At 39.3% G+C, this 23,250-nt stretch overlaps 1 protein-coding gene across 2 annotated transcripts in view; it reads left to right on the forward strand.

Moving 5' to 3' along the window:
* The window catches only part of ARFGAP3 (ADP ribosylation factor GTPase activating protein 3), an 83,053-nt gene that overhangs the window by 47,977 nt on the left and 11,826 nt on the right, over positions 1-23,250 (forward strand). For both annotated transcript variants that reach the window (XM_030540392.1, XM_030540402.1), the window contains 7 exons: positions 1,399-1,445; positions 2,945-3,090; positions 13,749-13,874; positions 14,655-14,777; positions 20,368-20,505; positions 21,870-21,993; positions 22,281-22,371. In XM_030540392.1, the coding sequence (XP_030396252.1) occupies positions 1,399-1,445; positions 2,945-3,090; positions 13,749-13,874; positions 14,655-14,777; positions 20,368-20,505; positions 21,870-21,993; positions 22,281-22,371 (795 nt within the window). The remainder of the gene's footprint in view (positions 1-1,398; positions 1,446-2,944; positions 3,091-13,748; positions 13,875-14,654; positions 14,778-20,367; positions 20,506-21,869; positions 21,994-22,280; positions 22,372-23,250) is intronic.

Genomic DNA, 23,250 nt, shown 5'->3' on the forward strand with positions numbered 1-23,250 from the left:
GAATAGTATGCCTTAGGGTACATATTTTGCATACACCTCTACCCCGATATAACGCGATCCTTGGGAGCTAAAAAATCTCACCGCCTTATAGGTGAGACTGCATTATATTGGGTTGGTCCCATACGGCGTACGAGCAAGAGCCGGTACGCCATGCTGGACTGGACCAGCTTCCCCGGTGGTGATTTAAAGGGCCTGGTGCTCCAGCCACTGTGGGGAGCCCCAGGCCCTTTAAATCACCGCTGGAGCTCTGGCAGCCGGGCTCAAGTGGGGATTTAAAGGGCCTGAGGCTCCCCGCAGTGGCCAAGCTCGGCTGCCGGAGCTCCAGTGGTGATTTAAAGGGCTCGGGACTCCACATGAATTCGGATACAATGCAGTAAAGCAGCGGGGCTTGGGTGACGCTTTAAAGGGCCACGGGCTCCTTGCTGCTTTACCACATTATATCCGAATTCGTGTTATATCTGGTCGCATTCTATCAGGGTAGAGGTGTATTTCAAGGAATATGTGCCACAAAAATAAACTGAATGCCTTTACAGTTATATTGAACATTGCAAGACCACCTGTTGCCTGTAATTCTCTGTCATGTAAGATGGTTTCCAACTAATTTAGAGCTTAAACTAATTCCACAGTATACACAAACATTCATTGGCCATTATGGATTATTATAGTGAGAATAATTATAAAATTCCTATTATGAAAGTTATATGCTTTGGCTTAATGTGTCTGTCATTGTGAAAGAGTACAAAATTTTCTTCACTGTTTTATTAAAGTCATATTAACAAAAATTTACATTTTAGGGATTTTGATAGACATTATGCAAAATAACTTCACTTCATTTCCACACCTCAAAATTTAGTATTATACAGTACAGTTGAACTTTTCAAACCTTATGTGCCTGAAGTTAGATTCCTAAATCGATATTTATGCACTTAAATAAAAACAGTTAAATTAGCACTCTAAAAAAGTAAATGTTTAAATATAGATTATAAATCACCTAATTTTCAGGAAGGTTGAGCATCCACAAAATCCAATGGTGTCCACAGGAGTTATATATGTTTAGCCACTGTTAGAGACAAGGTATTGAACTAGGTGAATCTTCATTCTGATCCAGTTTGACAAATCCTTTGCTCCTATTTAGGAGTCCAATTTTAGGCACCCATGTTGGAAGATTTAGCCATAAATTGTAAACAGTAACAAACAGGAAAACAAGATACATAAAACATTAACGTATAGTAATACAGCTAATTTCTAAATTTCTTCATGTAGAAACTGCAGTGTTCTAAAGCAGCAGAATAATCTGCAAAACTTGTGATTTAAGACTTAAATTGTGGAAATCTGCATCTGCAAGTATTGGATAAATGTAAAGTTATATGCCAAAGTAATGGTTGTTAATCTTTACAGAGGGCACCTCCATTATGAAAAAGAAGCCAAATCAAGCTAAAAAGGGGGTAAGTTTGTAATATATATTTTGCCCCATATCATTTTGTAGAATTTCAACTGCAATACAGAATTTTTTTATCTAAGTGTTTCATGCAATGACTTTAAGAACATAAGAATGGCCATACTGGGTCAGACCAAAGGTCCATTAAGCCCAGTATCCTTTCCTCTGACAGTGGCCAATGGCAGGTGCCCCAGAGGGAATGAACAGACAGGTTATCATAAAGTGATCCATGCCCTGTGACCCAATCCCAGCTTTTGGCAAACAGGCTAGGGACACCATTCCTGCTCATCCTGGCTGATAGCCATCCATCCTGAGACATCTTGACTGTTTTGTATCAGCAACGATATGGATCACTAAAACAAATTAGAAAATCTCAACTATGACAAAATATCTAACAATCTTATAAACAAAATATTTTTCTAAACTCTCTTGTTCGGCTGCATTTGTTGAAATGTTTAGTAGTAGTAGTATTGGGGGGTGGAGTACTTTATCATCTGTAAGTCATTTTCTGATTTCATAGGATAATACCGAGCACTTAGTGAATCTATATATCTATATCTATATATATCTATATCTATCTATATCTATATCTATATCTATATATATATAGATATATATGCAATTAACTGAATTAAGTAGACATTTTGTATACGTACCCGAGAGCAGAATTTACTTTGTATATATTTTATCATGTTCACGGATTCAATTACATTTCACATTTGCCCCCAATTCTGCAAATCACTGTATGCAGGTGCGCTGCCATTGAAGCCAGTGGAGCTGTGCTTTGGCTTGTAGGTACATTCTGCATTAAGTGAATTAGAGGAGCAGGGCCTAAGACTTTTTATGACAGTATTTTTATGTTAAAAATAGCATTACCTTCTCTGTGCTCACCCTCCTTCCCCCCAAAATAAAAAGCCTTCTGTACTGTGTACTTTGAGATTTTTTTAATGGATACAGATAAATTTAATGCAGAAACTAACATTAATGTAATGTTAAGAGAAATTAAACATATGAGAAATACGAAATTGCAGTTAGGCTCCTATCCCAATAGCAGTTGAGGCTCCTTTATATTATATAGTATTCAGTACAGAATTTATCAGAATAGTAACAAGGTCTGACAAACTGTAGGAAGTTCATCAGGCTGTAATTGCTGTTTGGAAGACTAAATAAGTTCCTGAATATCAAAAGCTTTCTAATGGAGTCCGAGAGCTGCATCTAGGAACATATTGCTGTATGGTCTTCTCCACTCTGAATTTTTATTACTGATACCAGATGCTGTGGAATCAGGTACAGTGCTTGATTCTTCTTTCAAAAAAATACTAAACCATAGGACAGTTAATATAGTTACCTATAGAGATAAAAAGAACAGGAGTACTTGTCGCGCAGTCTCTAAGGTGCCACAAGTACTCTTGTTCTTTTTGCGGATACAGACTAACACGGCTGCTACTCTGAAGCCTATAGAGATTAAGCCTTTCTTTTTTTTTTTTTTTTCTTTTTAAAATAAAGCTTGGTGCCAAAAAAGGTGGCTTGGGAGCTCAGAAAGTGAGCAGCAAGAGTTTTAATGAGATTGAAAAGCAAGCACAAGCTGTAGATAAAATGAAGGAACAGGAAGATCTACATGTCAGTAAGAGAACTGAGAGGGAAGAACCGTTGTAAGTATGAATTACTTATAGAAGATAAAACACAACAAGTAACTTTGTTAGATTTATCTACCAACATGTAGAATAATGCCAAGTACTATTTGGTGCAAATAAAGCTTCAATTGATGTTTGTATTTTACTGCAATAATGTAGCTTATATGTGTTGAAAAGTAACTTACAGAAAGCTATGTTTATAAAATAATACCCACAACAACAACAACATTCTTTGTAAAGATGAGAAACTTTTTTGGCAATAGTGAAGAAATAGAATGAAACACAGTTTCCTAGTTCATCTTCTGTTAAAAGCAAGGAATAGTTTGAGTACTGTTACCTATACAAATCCATGATCGAGTGCATCAAGGACATCCTATATCTTTATCAGAACCTTCTAAAATGCTTTTGCCTGTGAGTTGCCTCATGTGTGTTCAATAGGTAATGATCATTCAGACCCAAAGCTATGTAAGGAGCTATGTACCCATCCTGTCCCGTGGTTTTTTTCAGTAACTGTTAATCTATTTGAAACCTCTGTAGCTTCTTCCTGCAGATTTCAGATGGCTATCTGTTTTTCTTTCATTATTTCTAGTTTTGTGGTCGTTCTCAATGAAGTTAATATATTTAGCAGTTGACTTTTTTGTAAATTTATACTGTTGCAAAATTAAATCCTTCTTTTCCTGGAGGCAAGGGCACCCTTCTTTAAAAACCCATTGGGAGTTCCCCAGGTTGTTTGTAGCCTATGGGGGTCATCCAGAGTTCAAATTACTACTTACATAGGGCTTGTCTTTGCTGCAGTGTAGCTCAAGATATATCTCTAATGTTATTCCTAACCCAATTCACATCCACACACAAAATCTCTAGCTCAAGGTGAGTGGTGCTTTATACTCAGGCTTGCTGACCCATCAGGGTATGTTTACGCTGCAGCTAGAAACAAACCTCCCAGTGTGGATAGATAGACTAAAACTACTGGAGCTTGAGTTGGCACACTAAAAATAGTAGTATAAATGTTGTGGCTTGGGCTCTCAAGTCCACTTGACTCCCTGAGTCTGAGCTCAAGAGGGTAGCCCAAGTTGCTGCTGGAGCTGTGATGTCAACAGTGCTATTTTTAGTGTGCTAGCTCAGACACCACTACCATAGGTCTGCCCTGGCTGGGAGGCTTACTACTGGCTGCAATGTAAACATACCCTCAGAGGGTATTGGTTGTGAAGCTCATATAATGCTGAGGCTTGAGCTAGTAATGCATTGGGGATGCAGCTACAGGCTACAAGCTTGAGTTAGCACAACTTGTTAGCTGCCTGTCCAATCACTCTGTGTAGCTCAGGTATTATGCCACAGTGTGGCAGCTCTGACATGAACTATGTTAGCTTGAACTATGTAGCTTGACCTAACTGTTTTGGTGAAGATAGACACACAGTATTATCACTTTGTTTCCAAACTTACCATGATCTTGCACTGGATCTTCGCTCTCAAAGGATTTAGGGCATATTCTACTAGCTTTAAGTCAACTACCATATTTTGTTTCAGAAACATCCCTATAATAGATAATAGAGCTGCTATCTGGAGCTCTCTCCATAACTAAGAAGCATTAACCTCTATATATGTCTTCTAGTTTTGTTAATGAATTTGAAAAACTCATTATATTTTGATTTAGTTATGTCCTAATCAGGGCCAGTATTACTGCTTGCCAATCTCCAAGTGTGGGTCTGTGAAGACAGTACTGAATGAAGGAAAACAGGCTACCCATCTGTGAATGAGGTTCTTTGCATAATTGTCTTCACAGATCTGTAGGACCCATGCTGTGTTTTTACTTCTGTGGAGTCTAGGTAGTGGAAGGATTGGAGGGACAGGGCTGAGGCTTTGGGCCTAGGAGCTTGAAACAGTGAGGAAGCATACATGTGACCCTCATGGCCAGAACCCTCTAGAAAATTCTGGTGGTAAATGTGGGGTGCACATGCATGCCCCAAATATGTGGATCTCTGGCAAGCTTGTCTCACTCCAGTTACAGGCAAGTCTCCTGATTTTTTTCCTTAAAAATGCTTACTCTTTGATTTGTAACCTCTAGGTGGCAGTGCATACAAAATTTAGAGAAGCATGGATATACTTTAACTTACCCTGGGCTCCAAACAATATCTCTGCTGTGTTTAATTTAAAAAAAATTGAAACATTCAATAGGACTTTATAAAATAGCTAGAATGTAAATGTTGCTTTCAACTCACAAAAGTTTTGATGAAAAACCTGTATTCTTTTCTAAATGTAGTGCATCATTAAAAACCCTGTGTACAAGATTTCTAGGGTTTTAATCTTTTCTCTCCTTCTGCTGTTTTTGTGATGTGTCCTCTGCAGTAGAGTGGATAAGTGGACTTATTCAGAACCATCAGCATGCTATTTATTTTAACCAGAAGTAGATCTGAAGGTTTGATATTGCTAAAATATCCTTGATAAACTGTGGTCTTCAGCTCAGTCCTTAAAATCTTGGTTAGTTGGTTGGTCTTTTAAAAATTTAAGTCTAGTAGAAGTTTCAAATTGAACTTGGCACAACCAGTTTCAGTTGCCCTATAGTAGAGTCTGCTGTAAATGGGGGAATTAATAAGAACTTAATATACTTGCCCAAAAGATATGCACTGGTTTGAAGACATGTATTTTTTTATTTTCTTGATTTCATTAATGCTTTCACAGAGGTGTAACAGTAAGTCTATTTTATTTATAATTGTAAAAGTCAAAATGCATGTTTTTAGAAGTGAGTTTTCTCAGCATATAAAAACATGCACGGCTTCAGAATGGATAATTCCAAGAAAAAGCTCCTTTCAGTTATGTTTACTTCTAATGTAGTTTTTTTTATTTCCTTTGCTATATATCCATTTGCCCAACTATCATAACTGCTTTAATTTCCATTGACTGTTATTTATACACCTTTTTTATGTCTTCCATTGTAGAACACTTTATTCAGTGAATAGTAGAGTTAAAGGAGTACATGAAGGCTTAAGAAGCTTGCTTTTCCTTTATAGACCATCTTCAATTTAGTGATTTTTGGCCTATTTTTTCAGATTTACTATTGTGCATATTGACTTTTCTGGGATATGTATGTTCATATACAGGTTTAAAGAGTTAAATTTAAATGTTAAGATGTTACGGTAAGATTGACTCTTCAGTTTTAGCTAACGTGCTTGTGGACAGAAAATGACAGTAATCAAATGTTTAAGATTATATTTTCTCTGAGAGGTATGTAAATATCTCACTGTTAGAACTAGTAGGATTTATATATTTGTTGAGAAAATATACTTCATAGCCTTAAGATTTCATTCTGTAATTTGCTTGTCACAGTCATAATTTTAAATGTAGTTTGACATTTGCACTCTTTACTATTTGAAGAAATATATCCATCTTTATAAGATTATAAATCATATAAAGACCAGACCTTTCCCCTTTGTGTTTTTGGGTGATGTAGTATAACTATATATTCATGGATATGTACATTTATGACTTTAAAATGTACATGGTGAGGAGTCCATTATTACTGTAGCTAGCCACATTGCCACAGGAATAAAATTTCCCAGATGTACCTTAATAATTTTTAAGGGGGCTACTAATATGTTTAAAAAGTATCTTTGAATATGCATTTATTTTAAGTACACCTTTGCTACAAGATTTTAAATGTTACCTTCGTGGCTGAGGCAAGATATTGCATACTTCTGCATTTTGGCACTCTTTAACAACACTGTATTGCTTTAGGGAACATCCTAATCAGCTAATTATGGTTTATTTAAATCAACTGTAAGGAGTTAAATTGGATACATAACATAGAGTATTGTAATGGCTTGTTAGCATTCTTTTGTATCAGATTGGCTGATATGCATTTATAGTGAAATCCTTTTGAAACCGAAAACACAAATGTACATGTACAGTATCTAACCCTCAGACTGAAATATCTGATTAAATCTATGTAATTCATTTCCATTCTAAGATCTTCTGTGGAGGGTTTGTCTTAGCCGGTTTTCTTCATAAACTTCTAAGCATTAGGATTTATAACAAAGGCTGATCACATTCTTAACTACCGATGGTATAACAGTACTTGCTATCCTGCTACTTCATTGATATAATCCAAAAATATTGAGGCAGCATGATTATATGTAGAAATGAGAGAGCCAGAAGGCAGAACCAAGCAAAGGGATCAGCATTTTGAAGATGGCTTTTAAACACATAGTGGAGAGACAGTACTCTTTTTTAAAAATTCTGTGTATGTGCCAATTACCAGGCAGTCATGTCAGAATACATTATCACAAAAGTGACAGTAGATAGTTGAGGAGATCAATTGATCCTGAGCCCTGAATTGAATTTAGTTGGACTAAAATTTCATTAGCGTATGACAAATTTATATTTTTCACCCATAATACCCAGATTTTCAAAAGGATGGTTGTCTGTCTTTGTGGGTGAAGTTTACACTGGTGTTTTACATGTGAGGTTGTTTTGTGGTTGCGAATCAGATAGAGAGGCTGGTACTCTGACACCTATAAATCATTTTGTGGGTACAAAAATACAAGACAGAAATTTTTGAAACTTTATCCTTAGTTCAAATACCTTTGTTCTGGAAAAAAATAAAAAAAGTTTAATTTTAAAAGTTCTACTTGATTTACATGTATATTAAAACAAGTTTGTATAAATGTGATCTTGCATGTGTTAGGATGTTTATATAAACTCAGTGCACTTGCTTGAATCTCACTTTACATGCTTAAGTAGAAATATGCACATACTTACCCATTCACATAATCCCTCTGTGCAGGAAATGCAAAAAGTACATTAATATAACCTTATCATTGAGATTTTACATGCAAAAGTTTGGACTCCTGGGACAATTATTACAGCAACCCTAACTTTCATATGTTGCTTATGTTAGAAGGTTAGTAGCATATACTGTTGTTAAGGTAGCACAATTGTTCCCATTACAACACCCTTTTCTGCAGCCCAGCATCTCCCACAATTACTGACATCTGGGCTGCTCTCCTCTCTGCTGCTCACAGAGGCAAATCAGAGTTTCGGAACTGCATGAACTAGCTATGCCCCCTCAGTTCCTGCACATTTCTCTGCCTCCGTGGCATCATAGCATGTGGATGGCAGTTTTTAATGCTCCTGCCTTCACATCTGCCTGGGGAAACTTTTTGGTTAAAATTTATGGCAGTGTTGAGCAATGACACTCCTCCCTTCAGGACAGTTTTTTTTAGCTGGGTATTGGAACCCCTGTCGTCTCAGCTGCAGTGTCTCCCTACTGGCTCCTTTTGACTTCCAGGTATGCCAGAGCAGCCTAAAAAGCACCAAATGACATCCAAGTGCTGGTCCATCAGTAAGACTGCCCTTCCAGGTTCAGCAGATGGTGAGTTATGCCCAGTCTGCGCCAGTGTTAGTCCCTACCTCTATGTCCTGGGGCTGTGGGTTGCACAGACATGTAGGATCCCATACCCTCTGGAGCAACTGTGACTCCAGTGTGGGAAAAATGGATTAGGAGACTGTGGGGAAGGCTTCAAGGATGACAAGGGGGACCCCAGTCAGCTGACTTAAAGGGTAAAGTCCCAAGGGGCCTCTGGAGAACAGAAAGGGCAGACTTACAGGATCACACATCCTTTCCTTCACAAGTCCTAAAATGGGTCCTGAGTGCCCTCGTAAAAGAAGTAGGGCTTGTAAAAAACACCCCCTTCCCAATTCAGCCAGAAGGGGTCTGGAAGCTGTTCCTCTCAGGGGGAATGGGACCCAGCAGAGGAGGATTTGGAAAGAGATCTCATGAGTGCATTTAGGGCCCTCAGCAAGGCTTGCTGCAAAAGGCCTCACCGAAGCTGCAGTGGAGCGTGTATGCTCTCTAAGGAAGCTAAAAAAGCTAAAAAAAAATCCAAGAAAGCAAAAACAGGGAACAAAAAGGGTAGAAGATCTAGGAGCTATGAGTCTACTGACTCCTCATCCTTCACAGAGAATGCTGAATTGTCAGACTCTGACTCCAGTCAGGATCGGGGAAAGACTCAGTAAAAGTTTTTTTTTTCCTTCTGAGAAATTCATGGCGATGTGCAGCAAGGTTGTATCCACTATTGAGATTCGGTCTTAAAAAAATCTGGAGTAAGCCTCTGAGCAGATTTCTCCCCTCTAAATCCTCCCCTGAAGCTGCAATTTCCCTACACTCCTTCAAGGATAATAGTCAGGGATGAATGGGATAATGAGATTAACAGAAATTCTCTTTGCTTCTATAGAATTCATATACCAAAAATCCCAATTACTGAGATACCAAAAGTTGATGCTGACTTGGCATCCCTGGCTAAAGATATGTTTATCCCCTCAGAAGGGGAGTTCTAGCCTAAGGATTCCCACAGATAGAAAAATGAAGGCCAGAATTTATAACAGAGACTGATCATGTTCTTAACTACAGATAGCATAACCAACTACTTGAAAGACTTTGAGGCCTCCTCGGCTTCTTTCAGGGCATCCCTAGCAGCTGCTTGATTTGCAAGGGCATCTCTCTACTTTCTGGAGGATTTCAGAGCCCTCAAGGATAGATATCACCCTGACTTCAGCTCTGTTTTAACTAAGGTTTCCCCGACAACCACATTCATTGCTAACACATCAATGGAGGGAAAGAGATTCTCAGCCAAAGCCAGGTCCTCAAAGTTGGTGACCAGATTCTGTCTATGGCTCTGTCACTGGAAGGTGGATAGCTATGCAAAGCAGGTGCGGTGCCCTGACTTTTTGAGAGGAACTAGACAAGATAGTGGTGGCAGTGCTGCAAGATCTAAAGAGTACCTTCCATGCCTTTAAAAGAAAGGACAGATTGGCCTTCATCCTCTCATAAATAACACCAAAGAGACAGCAGGTTCTCCAGAGGAAAGCTGTGGAACTGTGGCTCAGGAGGAAAGACCTGACAAAATCCTGTCATTCCCGAAGCCTCTTTATGACAAAGACCGCATAGGTCTCTGCCTGAAGCTGAAGATTGGAGGCAGGATTTCCAATATCCTGGAAGTATGAGTTGCTTCAATCATGGACCAGAAGGTCATGTAGATAGTGAGTCAGGGATACTCTAAAGTCACGGGCTCCACTCCATCTGTTTTTCATCCAGTCTGCCATATCTCCCTGTAAAGAATGGTCTAATCCAGAATGAGATTTCTGTCCTGGATATGGGAGAAAGAGAGTGTTCCCTCTGAAGAAAGATTCTCGAGGTTCTTTTTAATTCAGAAGCATACAGAGGGAATCTGAGCCATTCTACAGCTCAAAGGGCTCAACAGGTTGATGAAGAAACCAGTGTTTCAGATGGAGACCCTAGCCTGTTTGGTGTCTCAGAGCAGCTCACTTGGCCTGCCAGGCTTTCCTATCTCATCTGAGGGGCAGGATGGTTCAGATCCTGATGGACAACACCACTGCCATATTCTATATTAGCAAGCAATTTGACCTCTTTTTCCCAAGGGGACTTGTACTGAGAGCCCTGACAGACCATCTCTTCAAACCACTTACATCAGTGTCATAATTTTATTTGTCCATTAAAACTTGTCTTCTGAAAGTCAACATGTCTGCCAGGCAGTGTCAGAGCTGGCGGTGCTCTCTATGCAGTAACCTTACTGCATGTGTCATGAGGATTAAGTGGTGCTCAGAACTCCAGAATTGTTTATTCTGAAGGTAAACTGTTCTTTCCAAGCTTCCCAAGGGGTGCTTCTACATTCATTCTGTCCAAGGACGCAGCATCCCACCTAGGAGAGGTGGCAGTCCTTAGATATCAGAAGGGCTCTGAAAATTTACCTCAAATGTAAAGAGTCCACAAGGAGATCCAGGTACCCTGTTTGAATCCTTCCATCTGAAATGCCAAAGACTCGGAGCCTCCAAGTCCTTTTTTGCTAGGTGAAATAGACTGTGTGTTGTGGAAGCATACAGGGCATCAGAGATTCTGGTTCCAAAAGGGGTCAGGCACACTCCACATGATCTCTGGCAACCTCATGGGCAGAAAGAGCTAAAGCATCCTCAGGTGGCCACCTGGTTGAATGCTATCACATTTATGAAGCGCTACAAGGTAGATTTCCTATTCTCTGGAGAGGCATACTTTTGGCAGGAGGGTTCTGCACATGGTGGCCTGGAAATTATTTTGCTCTTTGAATAAATATTATAGATGGGGATGGGTACCATTTTCTTATTTTGGATCTTTTCTGTAACCCTCCCTACATCTGTTTGCTGCTCACTACTTCCCAGACTTCAAGAATTGTGGGAGACACTGAAAAAGAAATTTTCCATTCTGCAGCTGATAATTTCCTTTCTGCTGGCATTGTCTCCCACAGTTCTATCCACTTTGGCTGGCTTATGAGTCGAATCAAATATTAAGTGGAATAATTATCGGGCAATTATTATCTCTGGAATATTTGTTATTAATGATATTATGCAGATGTTACGGCTTGGGAATAATTCTATAAAGCAGCTGCAGGAGGACATGGCCACATGGCTCCAATACTGATTCACCTCCATGAGCTGTATAGAGAGGAGAGTAGCCAAGATGTTGAGAATTGTGGGAGACAATGCGTGGCACCAGGGCTGCTTTTATAATACTGCACTGCTAGCAGAAAGGAAATTATCTGTAATTTTTTTTTCCATTTTACTTATAACATCCTGAAAAATTCCTTCATTAGGGCTGAAATTTTTTCTAATTGGTCTGCCTAAAACTGAGTTTGTTGATCAGAACACATTGGCGAATGAAAAACAGACACAGGGATAGATATCTTTATTAACTTAACACCTGTCCATGCACCCTCTCTCTCATACCAGGCATTTGACTGGATCCAGAGTGGAGTTACAGGGTTCTCACCATGTAACCAATAACTTGTGGTAGATCCTCTTCTAGGACTCAGCTCACTTCTGAATCCTATTGCCACCCTCCCTCTCCTATTCCTCCCATGCTGGGATAGAAAGTACCAAAAGGGATTTCAGTTTGAGAAGACTTCGTGTCTCCCCATCTCCTTGCGGCAAAAGGTCCATCAGACATATCCCATTCTCATTTACTTCTTTCATTTTAGCCTTTATCTGTATTGGACACAGCCTGCAAGTTTTGATGAACTAAACACTTCTGTATTACCTCCTAATATTTAATTTTTTATTCTTACTCCTTTTAACCTAAACCGTACCTCCAAAATTCTTTTGGGGGAATATTTTCTTTACCCTAAAAACAGGTGATCATTTGGACACACAGCATCCTGGAAACACAACTAGATATATACCTCAAAGGGAGGGAGGGTGGGGCAGCAATCACAGCAAGATGACTCCTGGTTGCCTGGGAAGAAGGGCAGTCATGAGAGCCAATTAACCCCCTTAATTGCTTCCAGCTGGCCAGTGGGAGGCAGAGAAGCTTCTATCCCAAGCACACTCCCATATGCAGTTTGAGGCGCAAGGAATGGCAAAGCTACAGTCTGAATGTGAGCTTTCCCCCTTCCTGGTTCAACCAGGGCCGCCCATCCTCCACATCCACTATGATATGAGAGGAGCAATTTTTTCCTTTTTATGTAGAGGAAAATTTTTTCACCTATTTCAGTGGATAAAGAATACTTTGTGGCTACACTTTTTTAGACTGTGTTCAAATGCTGGTATATTTGGATGCTTGAAACTTGGCACGCAAATACTCCTTAGTGAAGAGTAGAGTATATGGTACATTTTTGTGGCAGGGGAACGTATGGGTTGACTTAAGAGAGGAAAATTGTATATCAAATTTTCACAATACAACAGTCTAAAGCAGTGGTTTTCAAACTTTTTTTTCTGGTAACCCAGTTGAAGAAAATTGTTGATGCCCGTGACCAACGGGCAGAGGGTTGGGGCATGGGGGCGAGGACTGCAGGGTGGGGCCAGGAATGATGGGTTTCAGGTGCAGAAAGGGGCTCTGGGTTTGAGGAGGGGCTCAGGGCTGGGGCAGGAGATTGGGGTGTGGGCTTACCTCGCACAGCTCCCAATCAATGGTGCAATGGAGGTGCTAAGGGAGGCTTCCTGCCTGCCCTGGCATCACGGACCACGCTGTGCCCTGGAAGTGGACAGTAGTAGGTCCGGCTCCTAGGCAGAGGCACGCAAGCAGCTCTGCACGGCTCTCTCCCACAGGCATCATCTCCCCAGCTCCCATTTAAGAGCTGGACTTGCTGCTGGCCACTTCCGGGGCACAGTGCAGTATCGGAACAGGTAGGGACTAGCTTGCCTTAGCCAGGCAGCACTACCAATGGGACTTTTAACAGCCCAGTTGGTGGTGCTGACCAGAGCCACCATAACCCAGTGCCTTACATTCCACAACCCAGTACTGGGTCGGGACCCGCAGTTTGAAAACCACTGGTCTAAAGGTGTGCAATTCGAAACAGACCACAATTGCATACTTTCTGACCTGTACATCTATGTTTAAACACAGATTGAGGCACTGGCTGTTCTTGCTGACCCTTCTGTCCCTGACTTTTTCCTCCTGCCACCGTATCTATCCAAAAATAATTTGTTTGTAATAATTGTAAAAACTGAATCTATTAATACTGAACACTTAACTTTTGCATTTCCTGACTTATTTTAAGGTTCCTACAGCAATATTAATTTGGCCATTGTATCTCTATTGTCAAATGGAGTTTTCTGTTGCTTTTCTACTGATGTTACTGGATTGGGAACTAAGAATTAATTTACATTTATTGCACATCTGTGTATTTTTGTTTTAGTGTATCATCTTTACGATTGGCTTACAAGGATCTTGAAATTCAAATGAAAGAAGAAAAGTTAAATATAGCTGGTAAAAAGAAAACTGAGATAGACAGACTTGGCATGGGATTTGGCAGCAACAGAAGGTATGTAAAACTATTAAAATACTTTTATATAGCCCTATAAATTTATCCTTGACTTTATGCATGTTTTGATGAGGGAAATATAATTAATATCACAGGGATCAGAAAGGAAATAGAAAATGCCTAATTGACCAGGAGCTATTTTTAAATCTTTTGCCAAAGAATCTGGTATTTGCCATTCTTGAAAGCAGGATACTGGACTTTATGGCCTGCTGGTATGGTAAATCCTATATTATGTACAGTGCATCTCACATTAAACAAAACAGTCAGCTAACTGAAGTTTGACTTTGTTATGTTCCCAAAGGATATTGTATCATGCCTCTCCACCAAATTTCTTCTCAAGTTAACTGACTTATCAGAGAGCTAGCTGGTATGTTTTTACTGAGCTCCAAGTCCTGTAAGTTTAGAGCACAGCTCCTGTTTAGAGCTCCAAGTCATTAAAAAAGCCGGCTTAGCAAGCTTTAAAATCAGAGAAGATGGCCTGCATGTTCTCAAGCTTGTTTGACAGTGTTAGAAAATATACAGTGCAGACTTCAAAGCCTCCCCCTCTGTCCCCAAACTTTAATTATTCATCGCTTTTGGATGTCATATATTGGTAAGCTTTCTGATTTGTACACATTTTAAAATATATTACAATTCAAAAGTATGTTTTTTGGATGTTACCTGAGATCTTCAGAAAATCAGGGTTACAATTTGCTTGAGTTCAGAGTTATACTTAGTGGTCTCTTTACAAGTTAATGCTTTATTTATTTATTTATTTTATTTATTTATTTATTGGTACAGTGGCATTTCCCATTCAGTAATCTCAGATATGCAAATGATAGAACAAGAAACACCCACAACTGCAAAACCAAGAAAAAAGTACAATGATGAAGATGATTCTCATTTTTCTTCCTCTAGTTCAAGGTAGTGTATTAAAATTTTTGTTTTGATGTGGTAAAAATATTGATATAAAATACAAGACAAGGCAGCATGGCACACAACTCTGCATCTGTTATGGTTTAGAGTGAACCAATTTGAATGGAAAATTTGCGGAACAGTTGATTTTAATATCTCAGTGACAAACATTTATCAATAGTACCTGCTTATATTTTTGAACCTTTTTACTATTTCTATAAGTGAAGGGCAGGAAGGTGGGAACCATTTAGACTTCCTTCTGCTGATTGGTGCTGCGTTTTTGTTTTGTTTTGTTTTTTTAATCATCTATTTTAAATTGGGCCTGCCGATGGGTCTATTTTATATGTTGCATTATTTCTTAATTTGTGTGTGTTTATTTGTAAAGCCAGTTGACATATGTAGGGGGTAGGAAAATCTGATTTGTTACCATTTGGTCCAGTGGGTTCTGCATCATGTTAGCTTATTCTCTTTCTTCACTTATTGGTCCTCTTAGCATGTGTAAATAACTCTCAGACCTAACAATAGGCTTCATATTAAAGTCTGACACGAGAATGCTGAGATTAGATTTATTCCAATCAATCAATTATACATCTCTGCTGTCAAACATGGAAAACTTACAAATATTTCAGATGTATCGCTTTCATATATTGGTAAGCTTTCTGAACTGTACACATTTAAAAATATTTTACCATTCAAAAGTATGTTAAAAAACAAAAACAAAGGAAAAATGTTAAATATGTAAAGTGTTAAATTTTCGTTCAAAGCGCATATTTATGCATGATAGATATTGCTATCACTGGAGGAAAAAAGAGCAAGTCCTAAAGGCCTTAATTGCTATGAAACAGTTGTTCATAGATTGAGGTAGGAGCAGATGGTGCTTTTATAAATCTTAAGTATTGGGTTGCTGCCAAAGAAACAGGAAAATAGGCTTTGAAAAATTGTACCTAGTTACCTGCAATATGTCAAATTAAAACACAAAGACTTTAACGTCACTACTTTGTAACGTAATCACTAGTTGTAGAAATGCAGGCATGGTACCAAATACACAGGCAACAATGCTGTAAAATAAAACATGACCCATTTGAATGCTTCTATTTGTCCCATGAAAAGAGCTCTTCTTGCTCTCAAATTATTCATTAGTTCCCTGGCAGTCAAATTATGAATTATGGAAGAGGTTTTTATATCTTTGTTCAATAATTAGAAGATAAATCATGACCTAGCTGTTTATTTTTGTAGTAGTCATGGTAATAGCAGAATTTAATTGAAACTGGTGTACACACTCTCCACTTCAAAGAGAATGTAGCCAGTCAGTTAGATTTTGCGGTTTCTACCACAACAAAGCTCCTTCATTTTTAGCCATGGCTATGAAAGAGAGGAAGATTATTTTAATGTTGTCTTAATAAACATCAGAAGATGAAATAGTTTAGCTGGAGATCAGACCGACAATACATATCTGTAATATAAGGGTAAAATCCTTTAAAAAATTGTAGTGTCTTCAAAAAAGAAACAAATCTAAACAGTTGAAAGTGTAGAAATTTAAGTTAAGGTACCAAAAAAATGGGAATTTTCCTTTAGTCTTTTTTGTTACATTTATTAAATATTTGGCATTTATTGGGAGTTGGAAGCAGAACACTTCGCATAGTTGTGAAACTCCATAGGGCAGGAGAACAAGGATGCAAGGAAATGGGACTTAGGAACTCTGTGTCAACCTTGGCTTTTGCTCCAAGCCAGTCTCTGAGTCTGCTTCTCTGTTCTCTCTAACTTTGTTGTTTCTGCCCCTCACTGCTTCCCATTGTCCTTGCACCTTATCCTTACCAGGCCTCTAAAAGCTACAGAATTGGCTGATGGCCTCAGTAGGTAAGGAGGAATGATGGACTTGATGCAGCCTCTACTGTTGTCCACTACAGTTCTTGCAGTTATATGCCTCCCCCTATACTGGAGGACCAGGCTAGTAGGATGCATATAACTCCGAAGCTGATGTGGTAAATAGGAAGGGCTGCAAGATACTCTGATACTAAGCCTGTGGAGCTTGGAGCTCTGCTGTCACTTTGGACTGGTGGTGGATGAAAATATAAAGAGTTTTTTGTAGGAGTGTCACAGATTAGGAGAAGTGAGAATAAGCTACTTGTGCTGTCCTTCCTGCAATTTACTTCATATATGATACCACATTGTAAATCCTAAATACTAGTCCAGTGTTTCTCAAATGCAGCCATCAGTGGATTTTTTTGCATCCACGACAGCCTCCAAAGCATGGACGGAGATTGGGGACAGGGCAAAGCAGTGTCCCTTCCCTGCAGTGCCTAGCTATTGCTCCTGAATAGCTGTTACTGAGAGCAATGAGATGTGCTGTTTGGTGTTTGTGCTGGCGTTGAAGCAGGGGTCAGCACCCTGTACCACGCAGCCTCCTTGGGGTTCTGGGCAGCACCTTTGGAGACATGTGGCGCCAGTGTGCGTGGCACCAGAGGTGACTCTTGTCAGTGGAGGCAGCTGCTCCCCTGGGCAGCTCCCCCACTCCCACCCCGCTGGGACACAGAGAACTTGGGTCTCTGCAGGCCCACCTTCCCTGGAGCATGCTCTTGCTGAAGGGCTGCAGGAGCCAGGGGCAGAGAGATGGGTTTATGAGAATCGCCACCAGCAAGAATTGGTTCCTTACAGTTCTGATCCATGTTTAGCAATGGTAATTTATACCAGCAGGGAATCTGCTCTGTGGTTTAGTTTTTAACAGTTCCTAAAACACCTAATTGATAATCTAAGCTCTGCCCTGCAAAATACCCATTATTTTAAGTTTTTTAAAATTGGGTGTCAGTGTGGATTCCACTGTAGATGTGTGTGTGCACGAGAGAGGTTTGGTTTTTTTTGTTGTTGCTGCTTTTTTTTTTTTTAATAGCAGTATCCGTTGGGGCCATGCACGTGCCCTGTATCTCCTTGTGCTCCTGTACAAGGGTGTAAGTGATAGAGTGGTTGCAATCCTACCTCAGTTCCCTCTTACCCAGTGTGACAGCAAGATAGCACCTGATGAGTGTCCAACCTGCTAGTTCTTAGCTCGGGCTAAATTCCTGCACATCTTCAAGAAAACCTTCAGAACTACCTTTGGTCTTCTACATCGACTGCCATGAACTTTTCATCCATCTGAACTGAACTCTGCAGTCAAATCATCTGTAGGCCACTCCCAGCAGACAGACTTCCTGTACAGGGCTTCTTAAACCTTCAGGCTTTAAGCTCTGTTCATCCTACACAAACATGTAAATCGTAAAGTGAGACTAAAGCTCCATCATTTGGAACAATCCATACAGGTCTCATCAGACCTGAGGAGACAAGCTTCAGAGTTCTGCTAGCAGATCAAGCCAGTTTCATCCAGTGCCCTGTCAAGCAGACAAGTGACCCTAAAGCCTACCACAGGGAAGACAGCACTGAGTAAAGACCTGGCCCTGCGGGGGCCTGCTCTGAACTCAGAGGCAGAGACTGCAAGTAGAGCTCAGTGTCTTCCCATAAGGACAGGCACTTTAAAGCCTCTGAAGATAAATCCACCAAGTCATGGGTGGTTTTGAGGCTTGGGGAGAAGGAACAGCATATGGTGCAGCACAATCCTCCAGCTCTGATGATGCAAACTTCTACATCAAGACTCACTGGAGAGGATCTGCTTAGATGAGAACTACGACAGACATTGATGCAGAGACTCATACTGGTACAGATTTTGTTACCAAGAGCACCATATACTTCAGTGCCACCCATGGAGGTCTACTCCCACCTCATCATGTCCAGGGCATGTATTTACCCTGTCTTCCAGTGGAGAGCCCTTTCTTCTGTGGTCAGTGGTTTCAATTTACTTTATAGAGTTCAGCATCCACCAGCTCATCAGGAATGGCATTAACCTATCTAGTACCTAGCAAGCTGGCCAGCCATATTCCTGTTACATGTCACCGAGGCCCTATTGGGGTTATTTGGACCCACCATTTCAGGCATCCAGAAACTGGTCTCCACCAGAACTGAAGAAGAGGTTATTCTCATCTCTCATTCTCATTCTCTGGCCAGACTGCTTATGCCAGAATACCAGGGAGAGCCAGATTCAAGGATGAAGCAGCACCAGCACTCTGTATCACTGCCAAAGGATCCTTTGTCTTCATCACATGACAAGGCAGTATTCTTAGCATTGGTACCATCACCGGATGACTTTAAAGCATTCCAGGAGCTCTTTGTGAGGATTGCTGACATTCTAGAAATTGAGATGTCTGTCATATTTGAGTATCAGAGGGGTAGCCATGTTAGTCTGGATCTGTAAAAGCAGCAAAGAGTCCTGTGGCACCTTATAAGGTGCCACAGGACTCTTTGCTGTCATATTTGAGAAATCCCAGCAGCTATTTGACATATTGTCAGCTTCTTGTCCAGCCAGAATTGCTTTCCCTATAATGAAGGACCTGGCCACGGTCATGTGGCAGACACTGCTCAAGATAAAGCCCACTGGGAAACAAGTTAAGAAGAGGTACCAAGTACCTCCCACAGAGTTTGTTTTTCTATACTCTTCCCAGTCTTGGCTCTTCAATCATGTTGGTGGTATAAGCAGAGTATCCCCAAAGGACATGGGCTACAAGGCATGACCTTGTACTCCTGTGCCTGCATACAGCAGCATGTGGCTAATTGTGGGTTGGGAGAGTCTTAGAGCCTGGGCTCCAGCCCAGGCCCAAAGGTCTACATTGCAATTAAACAGCCCCACAGCCTTAGCCGAAGAGATCTGGCACAGGCCAGCCACAGGTGTCTAATTGCTGTTTAGACATACCCTTAGTGGCCAAGATGACCATACAGATGGTAATGGATGCTTCTGATGCCACAGCCACATCTGGATGCCAAGTATTGGAGAGTAGCACTTCAATCTCTATTTGATACAGCTGAAGCTACCCACTCCCACTGTCCTGGGAAGACATTGCTGCCAGTCACCTTCAGTGGTGTCCACACTGACCACCTAGTGAAAGAAGAAAGAACAGTTACTTACCCTACAGTAATTGTCACTCTTTGACATGTTGTAGTCAGTGTGGATCTCACAACTCACTCTCTGCCCCTGATTTTTAGAGTCCTTAACAGCAAAAGCTTTGAATTTCAATGGAACTGAGGGAGGATTGCTGCTGCTCCACTCTTCTTGCTCCTTTCATGGCACAGGACACACATGTAGACCTGATGGACACTGCTCTTAAAATTCATTCCTCCCTTAAACCCTCTCTCCCTGAAAACCCCCCTCCCCACTCTGATCTTAAGCATGAGCACCCTCGATGGGATCCGCACAGATTACATCTCAAAGAATCACAGTTACTATAGAGCAAGTAATCATTTTTTTCATATCATACCAGTATTTACATATACATTTCACACATATAAGTAATAATTTTGCAGAACCTTCTTAGATGAAGATGTATTCTTCCACAAGGAGAAATACTGACAAAACATATTTTAGCTTAAGTTTCAAAACCATTTGTAGCAGTTTTGCCTAGTTTAATCTGATATCTTTTGCAGGCATTAGTAATTGCCGAATAGCTGGAGTGCTTTGAGTTAGTTAAATAAAATTGAAATAGGACATTTTATTCAATACTTTCCTTCTTTTTTCATTCAGGTACTTTGATTCTGCAGAGTTGAGGAGCAGCACTTTTTCTAAATGGGATGACAATACAGATTCCTTTTGGAAGAAAGAGAGCAGTAACAGAGACACTGACACATTTCTGACTTCAAAAATTACAGACTATGCAGACAGGTATACAGAGATAACTTGTACTAACTTCAGTGCAAAGAGCTAAACCTACTCATCTAATTTATGAGAGTAGTCTTGATGACTTAAATGGTACTGCCTGTGAGACTAAGATTAGCAGAATTTGACCAAAACTTTGATCATTAGTAATGAGGTTTCCTTATATATGCAGCATGAGTTTCTTCTGTTTTCCTGGGTAACTTTTTGTCACTTATTACATGTTGACTATTTATTAAGTGTTCAGCATTGTACAAGACACAGTCATTCCCCAAAGAGTTTATAATTCAAAAGACATGCACAGAAAAAAAGATTGCAATGTAAGAGGAAGTAAACCTACATTGTTTCTATATTTTTAGTTATTCTGATCCTGCCCATTTTTCTTCTGTAGACCTTCTGCCTCATACTTTATTTAAGTTGGACACTAAATGAATTAAATAGTGATGCACGTGTACAATTGGGACTAAAATTTATTTAATATATTTACGAGTAACAGTTTTGTTTTTTTAAAAATATTGATCTAAAATAAGCATTTATTGTTTTCCACAGGGAAATATTTTCAGTTTTATAGTCAATGACAATTGTAGTCTGCAGCCTTCTTTTTCACTTTTGATTTTAAGTTTATTTAAAAGTTAATTTTGGACATATTCATTTATTGACATCATCCAAACTGCATATTAAATGCATAGCCATTCTTAGAAAATAACAGCATGTGATTGTGTAACTAAGGACTGTAGCAAAATGCAATCTTAACACTGACATTTCCTTACTTTAGAGTGTTTATTTGTGAAACCTTGACATTCTTTTAATGTTATATTTTGTAGAGAATTCTGAATATATTTAGTTGCCAGTGAGATGTGGAAGGTAATGATGGTTCAAAGGATTATGAGCAACTGTATTACCGCTAGGCTAAGCCTGCTGTAAACAGTCTCTCATTTTGAACATTATTTTTTACATGTTCACTTTGGGCAGAGTTTAACATAAATGTGAGTTACAATGTAACTTTTGTAGAATTAATCTAATCCTTGTTGACACCAGTTTTGCTTGCTTTTTAATAAATCTTTGTTGAATTAATTCTTCTAATTCAAACCAACAGAACTCATTCAGTTCAAGTTATAGTCAAGTAGTATTTACCTATCTACCTATAAAATTCTCACTGAAATATTATATTATGTTTCTGCCATTATATCATTTTTTTTAAAGAAAAGTTCTTTATATTTCTTGTTGTCCTTGTTTCATATTGACTTGCATTTAAAAAAAATATAAAAAAAACTAGGTACATTTCTTGTTTTAGTTAAAAAGCGATAATATTGCTTTCAGCTCAATCATGTTATACTGGATAGAATTTTTTAAAAAATGCATTAATGCTTTAGGCCTACATCTCGTCGTAAACCTGAATATGAGCCACCTTTAAGCACAGATGAGGCACAAAAAAAATTTGGCAATGTCAAAGCTATTTCATCAGATATGTATTTTGGAAAGCAAGACCATACTGATGTAAGTACAAAAGTTTCTATGCCAAATAAACACATTTTTCGATGCTCAAATATTGTGTGATGACTTTAGAAAATTGTGTTACAGTTACTAATAATGGGTAGGGTAGGTAGCTCGGATTGGCTAACGGTCAGAGAGTAGGTTGCCTTTGGGGAGTTTGCAGAGACATATGGATTTTTATCTGTGTTCTACAGATAAAAGTCTCTGTAGTCCGTTACTAGGCACCCGAGCAAACGAGCAAGACGTGTCAATATACTGTTAATGACATTTTATTTTTAATTCTTTTCTAGTATGAAGCTAGGGCTCGTCTAGAGAGACTTTCTGGAAGTTCCTCCATAAGTTCAGCCGACTTGTTTGAAGAGCAAAAGAAACAACCAGCAGGTACTAAAGGAAGGCAATGAGAAAAACTAAAACTCCATTGTATAGATGTACTAAGAGTATTAGTTTTCAATTGCACTGTATCAGAAATCTAGCTTTCCCAGTTCCCCACAAGATGAAGTATATAAACTGCATTCTGTGCTTAGCATTTATTACGACAATTCACTCTCAAAACTAGAGGGGCAAGTTTAATTATAAAAATACAAGGAAACTCACAATTAAGATTTCCATAATCTTCCTGAAAGCAAGGAACTTAATATTATTTGAAGCTGATTTTATGCAAAAGATAGGCTATGACTTGTAAAGGTAAAGTCTTTTATCAATGGGAAATGATAATCTGTACAAAATAAGATTAAGAAGTCAAGTGGTTCAGTATTTCTGATGTATCAGGTAGGTTTATATGGCACATAAGTCATACTAAATAGATTTTAATCTTTACATTTGGTAAAAGTCAAAATCATTATTGAGGGAGTAATTGATTCAATAGAGTAGTTACTAGAATTGAAATTCTTCTTCCTTAAATGCCTTAGGGCATATGTGTGTTTAACAAATACTTACTACTAGGCAATATTACTTGCCTAGTTGAGTTTCTGTGAAGAAAGCTATGCAATAGCCCAGTCTGTATTATCTCAGCCCTGCCCCACTGGAATTAACAGGGTGCAATAGCAGGTGGGGTTTGTCATAGTTTGGGTTGGGGGGAGAAAGAGAGAGGATAAAAGGGAAGGTATTGGACTGGCTGAAATTTAGCCTGGGACATAGCTGCAGCCTTGGTACGTTGTCCTCTAGACCAATTATTTATTTGACCAGTCAGTAGCATGGCAGGAAGCTATAAAAGGCAATGAGACATCAGAGCATTTTAGTGCTCTAGTTAGTTGGGTTTCA

The sequence above is a fragment of the Gopherus evgoodei genome, chromosome 1, assembly GCF_007399415.2.
Source record: "Gopherus evgoodei ecotype Sinaloan lineage chromosome 1, rGopEvg1_v1.p, whole genome shotgun sequence".
Lineage (NCBI taxonomy): Eukaryota > Metazoa > Chordata > Testudines > Testudinidae > Gopherus > Gopherus evgoodei.